Consider the following 15,199-nt stretch of genomic DNA (forward strand, 5'->3'; position numbering starts at 1 on the left):
GTGAGAGATATAAAATGAGATATTTGTATTTATGATAAATCATTCTCTCATAGGGCTCTATTTATTAACATTATTTTGACTAAAATAAAGTGAAAAAGGGTGTTTTCACACCCTTTTCACATTATTTTACCATCACCTATAGTTATTACAGGGCAATTGGAGTAGAATTTGTAAAATTCTACTCCAACCCCTAAGTATCACTTATTTTTTAGTAAAGCAGATCGCATTTCCCATAACTGTAATGGGAAATGTGATCGACCAAAGTTACTAAAAAATAAAATGTGAAAAAATATTGGGGAAAGCCCTGTGATAATAACGCCACCTGGAGGTGGCGTTATCCAGGGTCTCCCCTGGTTACCGGACTCCTGGCCTGCTCTAACATGGAAAGCAGAGACGGGAGTCGGTCCATGTAATCAGCTGTGTGGTCTAAACAAAAATAGTTAAATTTTTTTTACTTACCTGACTCCAGGGACCAGTAATCGGGCCTTCGTTGATGACTCCCCTCCGGTCAGCTGGTCTCCCATAGTGCACTGCTGCCCGGTCATCAGGTGATCGGGTCCCAGTGCAGTTTGGAAGATCACCTGACTGGAGGTATGGAGCATGCAGGTAAGTGTAATTAAGGGAGAGGGGGGTCAAGCTTAGCGCCGGGGGGGGGAGCAGCGGCGATCGGTCGACGCATGCGCAGGCACTTAATCTGTATTTTTTGCGAAAATACCGGGAAAAGGCTCCAAAGGGGATTCGCAGGTTCAGAGCTTTCTCGCAAGCTCTGTCCCTGCAAGGGATTTGTAGTAAATCCCTGTGATATTGCCTGAATTCGCAATGCGAATTCAGTCGGTAATATCACACTACAATCTGCATTATAAATGCGGATTGTAGGAAATAGAGCCCATAGTGGGACACTGGGAATATCATGTGGTACAGAATTAGGAGCTGGAAGCCTGGGCACTTTGGTGCTGATCCTGAGTTGGGAGCCAAGCTAAAGGAGGAAGTAACTTTTCACTTTGGTAGAACCATTCTGTGCTGTAGGGAAGGGTGGTGGTGGTGGTTGGTGGCAAATTTAAAAGGTGCAGAAATTTAAATTAAGGAGGGGTGTCCCCTAACACAAAAATAAATTGCAGTTTGAAATAAAGATGTCTGCCGTCTGTGTTGCATAAGCAGCCAGTATTACACCTGCATGTAAATAACATGTATTTGCACCCCTTACATTGCAGCATGGTTTGTTCATGGTTGACCGGTTTTCTCTTTTTGCTTGGCTCCCGACTCAATCAGTCTTTTTACTCGAATAAACTTGAAGATTCACTAAGGTGCACCAAGGAAAGCTAGTCAGACGCATAGAGATGTTATGTCCTATGGTAGTACTCCGGGCATGTCGCTGATGGTGTTTGTGTACATAGATGCAGAATCAGTCACATAGAAGGCCATATTGAGACGGATAACCTACACCTCCCTGATGGTGGCCTCTAAAGACAGTGCTGAAAGTGGGATCTCAGTCCTTTCACATACAGATGAATGGATGTACACCAGAGAAGGAATTTGTGGAGGCATTAGTATAATATGTAGCATCAAAGTAGTGCTACACACTACCATAAGCAGTGAAAAGACTAATGAAATAAGCCATGTGCGCCTATGGGGGTATTGGTATAATATGGGGGTTGCTATAAAAGATTTCAGTGAGAGGTTGGGGTAGCACCTCCAATTATATATATATATATATATATATATATATATATATGTCCAGAATGTGCAATCTGAGATCGATTTTCTTTGTAAACTAATTAGTGCATTGATTTGCACACCTGGGAAGCCTGAGCCACTTCCCACTCAGACTAGCACTTCTACTACATTGGTTACAGCATGGAGTCTGGCAATGTAATATGCACACCAGTCAGGGCACAATATAGGTAAGTCCTGCTAATATTTAGACTGTGTAGTGCAGCTTTGGTTCATTTTTGGGGTGTGGGTCCCCCTAGATTGCTTTGCTGATCTGCTTCAGGGCACCGCAGTATAACACATTTTCCTTTAACACATTAATACTTCACTGTCTGTTTCCTTTATATATATGTATTTAACTTTTTTATTTTTATGCTTTATATGCGGCCAGCGGCTGCTCTTAACACTTCACTTTTCTTATTAGAGCGGTGCTTTGGGGTGGATTGGCTGGGCTAGTTTGGGGGTGTCCTGCGCTCTGGATTTGAGCCTTAGTATGTTAGGGACCTGCCCGATAAGAGGTTACCCGGATATGGTGGACAGGCCCATAAGCTTGGCCAAGATTATGCCAAAAACCTCTATTGTATTTACTGCAAAATGTATTTATTTATATATAATCAGTTAATTTGGAGTTGTGCACCTGTATTTTTTCTTTGTGTATTCTTTGTCAGGTAAGGTTTATGATGCTTGGGTACTTCCTGTCAGGATTTTAAACCAATTTACAGTATATGATTTAGCGCTTTAAATCAGGAATGTATTACATGTAAGCCTCTTTAGATGATTCAGACAGCACAGATGAACTTGCTTAAATCCACTTTACCTTGCACAGTGGGCCTGATTCAGAGAAGTAGGCAATGCCGATATTTACGCAGATTGAGCGATTGTTTGCCGTTGTACATGTATGCAAGATGCACGCGCAGTGATCGTTTAGCGATAATTACATTTGCAAAGTGAGTGCCAGGTAGCCAGGGTTTGGGGGAGGTAACTGGGGGTTGTTAAGTAAACACAGGTGTCTACCTGTTTCAGCGGTGTGCATAAATTATCCATTGTGATCTCCTACGCAGCATGAGAGCTGCAGTGTTTGCTGCTGGTCAGACTTGCCAACTACAGTATGATGCATGGCTGCCCGATCTGCATCAATATTACTGATGTTTACGCTGGACAGATATGAGGGTAGCAGCGGGCGTCCCTATGCTCAGAAACTTTGGAGGCATTGTGCACTTTATAATGATAACCATCAGCACACTGTGAGGTATAGACATTAAAAAGTAGATTGTATAAATCTTTATATGTATTTAAATAAAATGAACTAATAGTTTGTGGTTTTAATTAAATGAGTCTCCCACCCCCAATTATTGGCAAATGAAGGGGATAATCTAAAGCTTTATTGAACTCAACTGACATTAAAGCTGTACTAGTATAATACTGGGGACAGATAGTGCAGATGAGACTATAAACGAAGTTTAAACTTAACCACTATTCCTCCAGTGATCACATGAGGTCGCTGCTGCTGCAGATTAGTGCAGCTGCCAATGTTCAATTTCCGACAGATTAAAAAGCAAAAATTCAAAAGCTGTTCTAGCTGAGCGCCAACACCTACATAAAGGATACAGAATGTACATGAGTGGAAACAGTTTTTTTTGATCAAATATAAGTTAAAACATAGAAGAATCGAAAACAGCACGTTCCTATCAGTCCAGTAAAGGGTCACAGCAATAGCTACAGCCCGCTTAGAGAGGAAGTGGGTGGCTCTTAAAAGAACCTTTGTGTTGATGTGGGACGGGGAGAAGGAAAGCAGATCACTTGGCGCTGGTGTACTTGGTGACGGCCTTGGTGCCCTCGGACACGGCGTGCTTGGCCAGCTCTCCCGGCAGCAGCAGGCGTACGGCGGTCTGGATCTCCCGGGAAGTGATGGTGGAGCGCTTGTTGTAATGAGCCAGGCGGGAAGCTTCCCCTGCAATGCGCTCAAAGATATCATTCACAAAGGAGTTCATAATGCCCATAGCCTTGGAGGAGATGCCGGTGTCAGGGTGCACCTGCTTCAGCACCTTGTAGACATAAATGGCGTAACTCTCCTTCCTGGTCTTCCTACGCTTCTTCCCATCTTTCTTCTGGGTCTTAGTCACCGCTTTCTTTGAGCCTTTCTTGGCCGCCGGAGCAGATTTGGCTGGATCAGGCATTATCAATGAATGATCTCTCTACAGCTTAGAAAGCATGAAAATACAAATGTTACCATCAACGCCCAGAAACTGCTCTATTTATAGACAACCCATGCAAATGAGGCTTCACCCCTGCAGGCTGCACTATTGGGTAGACGTATCATGTGATGTTGAACGGCATCATAACCCCACCATACATTTGTTGATTGGTCAGTGCATGAACTTGTGCTGCATTGGTTGCCGTGTAAGCTAACCAATCACAGAGCAAGTACAGGATACCATATTAGTATATATAGGAAAGGAGGAGGTCGACGTTATAGACCCATCATCTCATCTTTACAGCGTGTAAAACTTTGTATCTGTGTGGCTCGAGCATGTCTGGAAGAGGGAAACAAGGTGGTAAGACCAGGGCAAAGGCTAAGACTCGTTCATCTCGGGCCGGACTCCAATACTGAGGAAGGGAAACTATGCTGAGCGTGTGGGAGCCGGAGCCCCAGTGTATCTGGCCGCAGTGCTCGAGTATCTGACGGCTGAGATTCTAGAACTTGCCGGAAACGCCGCCCGAGATAACAAGAAGACCCGGATCATCCCCCGCCACCTACAGTTGGCTGTGCGCAATGACGAAGAACTGAACAAGTTGCTCGGTGGGGTGACCATCGCCCAGGGAGGCGTCCTGCCCAACATCCAGGCTGTACTACTGCCTAAGAAGACCGAGAGCCACAAGTCCGCTAAGAGCAAGTAAAGTTACTGCTAGATATTTGTTCCCACCATAACAGAAAGGCTCTTTTCAGAGCCACCCAACCCGTCCCTGAAGAGCTGATTTCCAATGCGAGTATTTGAGCCCGATTTAAGATTTATAATTTAGTGCACTGAGCTCACGTATAAAAACCGCATAGATCAAGAGGAGATGGAGTTGATACCATAACACACTAGGAGGCTCTGAAGAGCTTTAGTGGAAGATTCATCAAAGTTTGGAGAGAGAAAAAGTACCAACCAATCAGCTCTTAACTCATTTTTCAAACTGTCTAAAATGACAGGAGCTGATTGGTTGTTACTCTATCCCCATCCACTTGATTTCTCTCCAAGCTTTGCTGCTCCTTGAACTGTAATAAGGCAGCCTAACGTTCTGCTGTGTACGTTAAAAAGCTTTGACTTCAATCGAATCTGTTACTTGTAAGTTATAAAACCGGTCCCTCATACGTGAAAACTAGTAATCGGGTCCCCTTTGCCCTGGCTCCTGCCGTTGTCCAAGGCAGCGACAGGTTGGCAGGAAGATGCGGGTACTACAGAATACCGCGGCGCTGCTAGCTATGCGGCTACTTAAGGAGCAGCTTTAGTTGCCAGCTGCTTGCGGGGAGCTTTCCTGCCGATGGATTTACGCCCTGTCGGCAATGGTCGTGTCCATATTTTAAAGAAGAAAATTCAGGCAAAACAATGGGATCAGGGAATGTCTTATAGCAATTCTACCTCTACATTATGTTGTACGCTGATTGGAAGATGTATTCATTCCCCCTACACTGACTGGTTTTAAGTAACAGTTTGAAGATTTCAAAAACCCCGTCTATAATATCAAAGCTGACTCTTCCAGATTGAGAGGGAGGAAATTACCTGCGTCCTGCGCTGGAATATGGCGGTGATTTCTTTCCATCCATCGTAGTAACGGTTGAATATTAATTTGCTATAACCATATTAGCCGGCCTGTGTAATTCTTATCAGTGTGAGCAGGACATACAACAGCCAGTTTTGTCCATTGAATCCAGATCCCTATTCAACAATGCACAAACTTTAAATTCTATATAACGGTTACAATGTTGATAACCTACCATGGTTTCCCTTCATACACGGAAAGAACCTGCTGCTGCAAATTGAAAGAAAGGGTTATGCAACCATTTTTTTTTTTTTTTTTTTTTTTACTGTAGAACATACAGTACCTCCCCATATTTCTTTCCTCATGTCAGCAGGACGTGGCTGTAAAAAACTGTTCCAGCCTCCCCAGAGTCCAAACCTTCGTTGTTATCTTGTTACTAGCACCTTTTAGAATGTGAATCAGCACAAGTTTATGAAGCAGCACTGACAGCTAGTAGCCAGCTGAAGCGCATAATTGTTAAATTGTATCAAAATACTGTCTCCAGTAACTACTAAATGTGATTGGACGAATTAACTAGACATACTTCACTATGTACACAAGAGCTGTTACAAACATTACCAGAGCGTTACAATAGCGCTGTCACAGAAGAGATGGGCGGCCCTTAAAAGAGCCTTTGTGGGAAAAGTAATTTTAGATGTGCATTAGTGTTCAGCCCCCGAATCCATAGTGTGCGGCCCTGGCGTTTCAGAGCATACACCACATCCATAGCGGTGACAGTTTTCCGCTTGGCGTGCTGGGTGTAGGTGACAGCGTCCCGTATAACATTCTCCAGGAAGACCTTCAGCACCCCTCGGGTCTCCTCATAAATGAGACCGGAGATGCGCTTCACACCTCCTCTCCGGGCCAAACGACGAATGGCCGGCTAAGTGATTCCCTGGATGTTATCCAGAAGCACCATCCTGTGCCGCTTAGCGCCTCCTTTTCCGAGTCCCTTTCCGCCTTTTCCTCTACCAGACATACTGCTTCCTGATCACCGCTTTCACTCAGTCGAAACAAAAAAACACGTACGAACACTGCGGCAAAGTCCTCCTCTTATACAGTGCCGGCGGACCTAGTAGGAAACTTCTGGGCTATGAGGGAGGAGTCCTCCTGTGCGTCACATCCTGCACCTTGTGACACTTAAATATAGGGACAATATCAGTTTCGGGACGACCCCTCTAATATAATTATTCATTTTAATGTATACAAAAACGCATCCTTAGACTCATCCTAAAGAGCGCATAATAAGAATAACAGCCGCGTCAAACTGGGTGTGAAGAGTCTGGTGACCAAAGGAACCCTCACTCAGGTGAAAGGCACCGGCGCTTCAGGCTCCTTCAAGCTCAGTAAGAAGCCGTTGGAAAGCAAGAAGGCTGCTCAGAAGTCTCTGAAGCCCAAGAAGCCTGCGGCAAAGAAAGTGGCCAAATCCCCGAAGAAGCCAAAGAAAGCTCCGAGTGCTGCTAAGAGCCCGAAGAAAGTTAATAAACCATCAAAGGCGGCTGCTGCCAAAAGCCCAAAGAAGCCTAAAGCCGTGAAGCCTAAAAAGGCGGCTAAGAGTCCGGCCAAGAAGGCAGCGAAGCCCAAAGCTGCCAAGAGTCCGGCCAAGAAAGCAGCTAAGCCCAAAACTGCCAAGAGTCCGGCCAAGAAGGCGGCTAAGCCCAAGAAAGCAGCGGCAAAGAAGTAATGGACAAACAACCGCAGCCTCTTCCTTATCACACCAAAGGCTCTTTTCAGAGCCACCCACCCTCTCTCGGCAGAGCTGTAAACGCACGGCGTGTTCTCTAGAGGCTTCTTTGTGATTCGCTTGTACTGTATTTAGTGGGTAACCATGTAAAGCCTCCTGGGCTCAAACATCACCATTCAATGTCTCAATCTTGGGGTGTGGGGGCATGTTGTTAATACTCGGTTATTTAATAGCTTTATTAGTTTCTAACGACAGAATGATCCCCCGGTTTCATAATTCACAGCCTCCCTCGGCTAAACCAGTTGCTCAGTGGAGTGAACATCGCTCAGGGAGGCCATACTACTGCGGCTACCTAAGGAGCCACAAGCCAGCTAAGAGCTAGTGATGTTACTGCTAGATCTTATTTCCACCATAACACAAGCCACCCATCCTGTCCCTAAAGTGCGAATTCATGGCCGATTTAGCGGGAGAGATGATAGCCATTGTGCGCTTTACATAATTATAGGTCTTATAATAGCGCAGTGCCCTTATGTGACTGCTGGATCTATTGGTGTGCCGTTTGAGGTTTCCACATATATAGTTGATGTTCTTGCAGGAATGAAGAGCGGAGCTGAAGATTTGTCTGTATCCGGTAGCTCCAAAAGGCTGGTAAAGTGGGCACAGGCACCAAATTATACCATTTTGAATAAGTAGCTGTAGTGTTGCAACTTGCAAGTGCTAAACAGCCTTGGGCCTCAAATTTGACCTTTGCAACTTACAGAAGAGGTCACTTACATACGACCCACTTGTATTTTGCCTGGCCTAACAAGGTTTTGGGCATGAAATACGCTGGTAAAGTGGACACAGGGACCAAATTAAACCATTTTAAATAAGTAGCTGTAGTGTTGCAAGGGTTAAATAGACTTAAGCCACTAATTTGACACTACCAAACAACAGAGAATGGTCACCTACATATGATTCACTTGTATTTTTTCTGGCCCAACAAGTATTTTGGGCATGAAATAAGCTGGCAAAGTCGACACACGCACCAAGTGATCAAATTTTGAATTTGAACCTGTAGTGTTGCAAGAATTAAATAGCCATGGGCCGCAAATTTGACAATTCCAACTGAGTACAGTACATTGTGAGCCCCTATATACTATACAGATGTAGCCCTGTATTTCTTCATGTAGTTTCTCTGAGGTTTAGGTTGGGGTCTAAGGTAAAGATTGTATCCACTAATGTTTCATAGAATAGAAACAATTGTAAAATAATATTTACCGTTTCTCTTTAGTATCATATTTTGTTTCCAATGCGTGCAGACGTACTGAGTATACTCAGATCTCATATTACTCACAATATGACAAATGATGCCTTCCATATAAATGTATTCTTAATGATTTTTCAATCAAATGGTTGTTTTATTGTGAAGTTTGCACCATTTGCTGATATATTGATCTATGCTGTTTTTACTGCTGTGATTATATACTTGAAGTAGTGAGTGTAGCTTGAAGGAATCATTTTGTTTTGTTTAAACACAAAACTTTCCCGCCCATGGCAGCTATTCAGCGATGTGATTACTGTCTGTCTTTAGACCCGACACAAGTCCTATAGTGTAGTGATGCAATATCACCGTCCGTATGTAGGGGGTCCCTCATTGATTCTTCTCGCTGGTATATAAGGACATAATTTCCGATTAAATTACATCGACTGAACTTTGAACTAAACAATTTAAAAAAACAAACAAACAAAAAAAAAAAAAACAATTTATTGCAACTCGTGTATTCCCGCACTGGCCTGTTATATTATATACTTTACATACCTAATAATGGAGGAAACGAAAAATCTTGGCGGGCCTTTTGAAAGTTACAACGACTTTACCTCAGCCAATCAGAATGATGGGCGTCTTTAATTCATCAAATCACAACGCAGCACTGTGGATAAATAGCGTTGTTTCCGACTATTCTTTCTTCATTCTTCTTCCTACATTACTAGTCTATAGAAAGATGGCCAGGACCAAGCAGACCGCCCGTAAATCTACTGGAGGAAAAGCTCCCCGCAAGCAGCTGGCAACCAAGGCAGCCCGGAAGAGCGCCCCAGCTACCGGCGGCGTGAAGAAGCCTCACCGCTACCGACCCGGGACTGTTGCCCTCCGAGAGATCCGACGCTACCAAAAATCCACCGAGCTGCTGATCCGCAAGCTGCCCTTCCAGCGTCTGGTGAGAGAGATCGCCCAGGACTTTAAGACCGACCTGCGCTTCCAGAGCTCTGCCGTCATGGCCCTACAAGAGGCCAGCGAGGCTTATCTGGTCGGGCTCTTTGAGGACACCAATCTGTGCGCTATCCACGCTAAGAGGGTGACCATCATGCCCAAAGACATCCAGCTGGCCCGCAGGATCCGAGGGGAGAGGGCATAGACTATACTCAGCACTACTACATACACGCAGCACAAAGGCTCTTTTCAGAGCCACCAATTTTTTCTAAACGAGCTGAGGCATCTACTACATATGGCTAGAATTGGAAGAATACTGATAAAGCCTTCTAGGCTCCTAGGTGAAATCTACCAGACCAGTCTCCTTATTTAGTAGCTACGAAGCGCGTACTTTGTAGTACCCCGCACCCTCTTGCAATATGAGGGAGCGTTTTTATCATTTAGTAATTGTTTCAATTGAAGTTAAAGGTTTTCATATATAGAGCAGAACGTTAGGCAGTTCACAAGGCTGCAAAGCTTGGGGAGAGATCAAATGGATGGGGATAGAGTACCAACTAATCAGGTCCTGTCCTTTTACAGGCTGTTTGAAAAAACGAGTTAGGAGCTTATTGGCTGGTACTTGATCTCTCTCCAAGATTTGATAAAGCTCCCCCTGAAGCGATTGAGAGCTATGGTAGCAAATCCCTCCCCCTCATGTGCTCTGCGTGGTTGATTTTCTTACACGTGAGTTCAGTACACTAAAGTATAAAACATACAATGGCTCTGCCGCTTCTCCCGCTAAATCGGGCTCATATACTCGCACTTATGTCACAAGTAGCCGTTGCAATTCAAGTTAAAGCCTTTGATGTATAGATCAGAATGTTTGTTTTTTGTACACTTCACTGAGCTACACCCTGCTCCTTTACAGAGCCAGCCCCACGTTCTATAAAAAGCTATAGAAAAACTCCTTTTAGGGGTCTGCCGGTCACTGCACTATTACAAGTTCTCTAATGATCTAAAGCGCACAATGGCTCTCACGCTAAATCGGGCTCATTTACTCGCACTGGTGTATTTGTAGCCATGAATCAGCTCTTTAGGGACGGGGTGGGTGGCTCTGAAAAGAGCCTTTGTGTTATGGGGACATGTATCTAGCAATAACTTTACTTGGTTTTAGCTGCCTTGTGGCTCTCGGTCTTCTTGGGCAACAGTACAGCCTGGATGTTGGGCAGGACGCCTCCCTGAGCGATGGTCACCCCACCGAGCAGCTTGTTTAGTTCCTCGTCATTGCGCACAGCCAACTGTAGGTGGCGGGGGATGATGCGGGTCTACTTGTTGTCACGGGCGGCATTTCCGGCAAGCTCCAGAATTTCAGCCGTCAAATACTCGAGAACTGCGGCCAGGTACACCGGGGCCCCGGCTCCAACACTCTCTGCATAGTTTCCCTTCCTCAGTAGACGGTGGACGCGACCTACCGGGAACTGGAGACCGGCCCGGGATGAACGAGTCTTAGCCTTTGCCCTGGTCTTCCCGCCTTGTTTCCCTCTTCCAGACATCCTCGATTTACACAAATATAATTCTATTCACACTGAAAGGGTGAGGAAAAGAATCTATAACATGCTCCTTCTCCTTTTTTATATATACTATGATAGTTTCAATTACTTGCTCTTTGATTGGTCTGCTTACACGGCAACCAATGCAGCATAAGTTCATGCACTGACCAATCAGCAAATGTAGGGTGGGATTACAATGCCGTTCAACATCACATGATTCGTCTACCCAATAGTGCAGCCTGCAGAAGTGAAGACTCATTAGCATGGGTTGTCTATAAATAGAGCAGATCTGGTTAAAGTTGGTCACTTTTGTCTATTAAATTTGTTGATTTGTGGAGTGAAAAGTTTTTTCTTGATAATGCCTGATCCAGCCAAGTCTGCTCCGGCAGCCAAGAAAGGCTCAAAGAAAGCGGTGACTAAGACCCAGAAGAAAGATGGGAAGAAGCGTAGGAAGACCAGGAAGGAGAGTTACGCCATTTATGTCTACAAGGTTCTGAAACAGGTGCACCCTGACACTGGCATTTCCTCCAAGGCTATGGGCATCATGAACTCCTTTGTGAATGATATCTTTGAGCGCATTGCAGGCGAAGCTTCCCGTCTGGCTCACTACAACAAGCGCTCCACCATCACTTCTCGGGAGATCCAGACCGCCGTACGCCTGCTGCTGCCGGGAGAGTTGGCCAAGCACGCCGTGTCTGAGGGCACCAAGGCTGTCACCAAGTACACCAGCGCCAAGTAATCTGCTTTCCTTCTCCTTTCCACATAAACACAAAGGCTCTTCTAAGAGCCACCCACCTCATCTCTAATCGGGCTGTAACTATTGCTGTGACCCCTGTACTGGACAGATAGTAATGTGCTTTTTTCCAGTCTTCTGTGCACTTAGATTTTTTTATTAAATTAAGGAAAATTATTGATATGGTGATTCCACTCATGTACTTTCTGTATCCTTTGTTGATGTTCGCGCTCAGCTAGAACAGCTTTTGAATTTTTGTTTTAATATGTTGGATATTGAACGCTGGCAGCTGCACTAATCTGTGCAGCAGTGACCTCGTGTGGTCATTGGTGGAATAGCTGTTATGTATACATTTCGGTTATATAGTCTCATTTGCAATATCTGTCCCCAGTTTTATACGTGTACAGTTTTAAATTGTCAGTTGAGTTCAATAAAGCTTTAGATTATCCCCTTCATTTGCCAATAATTAGGGGGCAGGGGGGGCACAAATGTAATGACAATCACAAACTATTCATTTTATTAAAATAAATATCATTGTAAAGGCAGACTGTATAAAATCTTAATAACTATCAGCACGCTGTGAGAGGTAAAGTGCACAATGGGCCTGATTCGGAGATGGACGGTAATGCAATCGCAGCTGTGATTTTGCATGGAGCGCAGCTGCAAAATTTTTTTCCAAACCTTGCTTGAGCATAGAGATTCCCGCTGATACTCTCTCATATCTGTCCAGCATAACAATCAGTAATATTGGTGCAGATCGGGCAGCCATGCATCATAGTTGGCAAATCTGACCAGCCCCAAACACTGCAGTTCTCCTGAGACACACAGTTCTCATGCTGCGTAGGAGATCACAGTGGCTAATTTATCACACCCCTGAAATGGTTAGACACGCTAGCATTTACCTAACCACCCCCAAACCCTGGGTACATGGCACTGACTCTGCAAATGAAATTATCGCTAAACAATTGCTGTGAGAGCATCTTGCACAACAGCAAACAATCGCTCAATCTGCGTAAATATCGGGAATTGCGTACATCTCTGAATCAGGCCCACTGTGCAAGGTAAAGTGAATTTAAGCAAGTTCATCTGAGCTGTCTAAATCATCTAAAGAAGCTTCCATGTTATACATTCCCAAGTAAAAGCTCTGAAGCATATATTAGAACTTGGTTTAAACCCTGACATCAAATACCCAAGCATCATAAACCTTACCTGACATAAAGAATACTACATACTGGGCCTGATTCAGAGCCGCTCGTAAGCGGCCGCTCGTTCGCTCCGAGCGATGTTTGCCCAACTGCGCATGCGTACGGATCATTCTATGCACGCGCGAACCAGTCAGTGCGGTCGAAATTCATGTGCTCGCAAAATAGCGAATGCCTGATAATTTGAGTGACAGAAAGAGGCGTATTTGGGTGGTAACAGGGAAAGGTGCTTGAAAACGGGGAGTGGAGATCCGAACGCCGGCGTGCTTAAAGGTCAAAACGGGCGTTTTATGGGTGTGCATAATTAAAACAGCAGCGTCATTGACCACGTCACTGGGTTATTTTATAGCCAGAACTGCTCGCAAGATTGTGGTAGCAAAAACCAACCCCAAGAATAGTGAGCAGTTCATACGCTGGTCGATGTACTCGATTAATCTAATAAATAGCGGACATGACGTAGGATGCGAGCGGCCAGGGGGCTTTTTTTCCCAAAAAACGACCGCAAGTTTTGTTCGCTCGTTCAGACCTAGAGGCGTGAACAGACCGCAAAGAGCGAACGGTTCATTTGAATAGCCTCCCAGACCTAGAGGCGTGAACAGACCGCAAAGAGCGAACGGTTCATTCGAATAGCCACCCCTATTTTCTGGACGAGCGAGCGCTAATTGCGTCTGAATCAGGCCCACTGTCTTTTGATCCATCCGGTTCCTCAGTTTACTCAAAAATAAGCCTAAAAACAAGCCCAATTCTACTTCTCAGCAAAATTGCCAACAAAGGGTCTGGCCAGCACGAAACATCTTGAGAACAAGACCTGAACTGGGCCCCAGCCCATGATGGCGAGACCGTGTTGTGGTCCGGAGTGCTGGGAGTCTGCAGAGAATCTCCAGATAGGTAATGGTACCTGGGATAAGGATTTGTGGGGCTCTAATGATGGTAAATAACTAACTAACTCAGAGAGCTGGAAAGGTCACACCTGGATCCCTCTTGCTGCAGAATTTATGTGTTGATTACAAGTTTTTTTTTACCATGTCTGACCGAACATGTTGACTAGGAATCACTGATCTTGGATATATTCACAGACTGTACCCTAACATAGTCCTCTGGGATTAGATTATGCTTGAGATCTGCATATTTGGCAGAAGAGTTGCACCACTAATTACACCTAGCAATACAATAAAACACACACATACTACAGGACTACAGCCCAAACGAGGAATGTCTGGGGCGTCCCTTACATTAGCCGCGGGGTGAGGGTTAGGTTCAGAGAGTGTAGAAGGCTTAGGTTAGGGTTAGGTACATCTAGGGGGGAGGATTAAGTGTAGGGAGTGTAGAAGGATTAGGTTAGGGTTAATCACCCCTAGGGTTAGGGGGGAGGGGAGGGTTAGGGTACTTACCAGCCAGTGTCATGATCTCCTCCTGTCTAGAATTGAACCGGCAAGTAAACAGCTGCCGGTATTACATACTGAATCCTTCCAGTGTCCCACAATGGACTTTGAGAGAATGATTTATCATAAATACAAAAATATAATTTTTTATCTAAAATCTCTCACATAATATCAGTCAGTAAAAGAACAGCTCCGCCATAGCGGTGTAAGCAATAAAAGCTCCATGTTATTGCAGCTGTCTAAAAAGAATTCTTCTTACAAGAGAAAAAACGCCCTTTATTATGCAATCATTGCCTTTACCTCATTAAATAATCTCAACCAATAAAAATAGAGAGGAATTTGATAAGCAAAGAATAACTGAACTTTCACTGGACATAAGAATAATGTCTTACTATGGAGGATGCAGTATCCAAAGTGCCGTACATCTGGCTCACTGTATATGTCCTTCTTATCATAGTCCATGTACACACAGGTGACTGCTTATGTGTGGTTATATGTAATATTGGTGTGGCAGAGGTAATGAGAGAACCTCCCGAAGTGTTGGCTTCCACCCTCCTGAAGAAGTACTGCTGTACAAAAGAGAAGAGTCACATTAGTTACCTTCATTATGCTGCCCAACTGATTACTAACATCTTTCCTACCACTATCAATGAACAACTGGCTATTTAAGGGTTAAATGACCCTTGAAACACCATAGCTAATTAATCAAAATATGTAATAAAAAATGGTGCATGTGCCCACTTTCCCAGCCTATGTCATGCCCAAATCCTTGTTGGGCTAGGAAAAATACAAGTAGGTCATATGTATTTTGACCCCCTCTCTTATTTGCAAGTGTCATTTTTAAATCCGAAGGCTATTTAACCCTTGCAGCACTATAGCTACTTATTCAAATCAATACAATTTGTATCTGGGCCCAAAACCTTGATGGGCAAGGCAAAATACAAGTGGGTCATATCTAAGTGACCCCCCCTCTGTTGGTTAAAAG

At 44.5% G+C, this 15,199-nt stretch overlaps 4 protein-coding genes and 2 pseudogenes across 4 annotated transcripts; 4 read left to right on the forward strand and 2 right to left on the reverse strand.

Annotated features, from left to right (window-relative positions):
- Positions 1 to 3,506: 3,506 nt before the first annotated feature.
- LOC148517083 (histone H2B 1.1-like) lies at positions 3,507 to 3,887 on the reverse strand. The gene has a single exon (XM_088479073.1). It carries the CDS (start codon positions 3,885 to 3,887, stop codon positions 3,507 to 3,509), a length of 381 nt encoding a protein of 126 aa, XP_088335199.1.
- A 353-nt stretch (positions 3,888 to 4,240) lies between these two features.
- Positions 4,241 to 4,608, forward strand: LOC148517084 (histone H2A type 1-like; annotated as a pseudogene).
- An 885-nt stretch (positions 4,609 to 5,493) lies between these two features.
- LOC148517085 (histone H1C-like) lies at positions 5,494 to 7,177 on the forward strand. The gene is made up of 3 exons (XM_088479142.1): positions 5,494 to 5,499; positions 6,469 to 6,605; positions 6,730 to 7,177. Exons 1-3 carry the CDS (start codon positions 5,494 to 5,496, stop codon positions 7,175 to 7,177), a joined length of 591 nt encoding a protein of 196 aa, XP_088335268.1.
- Positions 7,178 to 9,146: 1,969 nt separating this feature from the next.
- On the forward strand, positions 9,147 to 9,630 carry LOC148517086 (histone H3). The gene has a single exon (XM_088479074.1). The coding sequence runs from the start codon at positions 9,163 to 9,165 to the stop codon at positions 9,571 to 9,573; it is 411 nt and encodes a 136-aa protein (XP_088335200.1). The 5' UTR covers positions 9,147 to 9,162; the 3' UTR covers positions 9,574 to 9,630.
- An 855-nt stretch (positions 9,631 to 10,485) lies between these two features.
- Positions 10,486 to 11,006, reverse strand: LOC148517087 (histone H2A type 1-like; annotated as a pseudogene).
- A 216-nt stretch (positions 11,007 to 11,222) lies between these two features.
- LOC148517088 (histone H2B 1.1-like) lies at positions 11,223 to 11,801 on the forward strand. The gene has a single exon (XM_088479075.1). It carries the CDS (start codon positions 11,256 to 11,258, stop codon positions 11,634 to 11,636), a length of 381 nt encoding a protein of 126 aa, XP_088335201.1. The 5' UTR covers positions 11,223 to 11,255; the 3' UTR covers positions 11,637 to 11,801.
- The last annotated feature ends 3,398 nt before the right edge of the window (positions 11,802 to 15,199 follow it).

Source organism: Taudactylus pleione, unplaced genomic scaffold, assembly GCF_031769625.1.
Source record: "Taudactylus pleione unplaced genomic scaffold, aTauple2 ptg000226l, whole genome shotgun sequence".
NCBI lineage: Eukaryota > Metazoa > Chordata > Amphibia > Anura > Myobatrachidae > Taudactylus > Taudactylus pleione.

What these genes read in the sequence shown, in the direction of transcription:
- LOC148517083 (XM_088479073.1), bottom strand. Translation starts at nt 3,887, where the DNA reads ATGCCTGATCCAGCCAAATCTGCTCCGGCGGCCAAGAAAGGCTCAAAG.
- LOC148517085 (XM_088479142.1), top strand. An exon ending in TATGAGGGAGGAGTCCTCCT is followed by an intron (nt 6,606 to 6,729) that starts GTGCGTCACATC and finishes CTCATCCTAAAG; the next exon opens with AGCGCATAATAAGAATAACA.
- LOC148517086 (XM_088479074.1), top strand. Translation starts at nt 9,163, where the DNA reads ATGGCCAGGACCAAGCAGACCGCCCGTAAATCTACTGGAGGAAAAGCT.
- LOC148517088 (XM_088479075.1), top strand. Translation starts at nt 11,256, where the DNA reads ATGCCTGATCCAGCCAAGTCTGCTCCGGCAGCCAAGAAAGGCTCAAAG.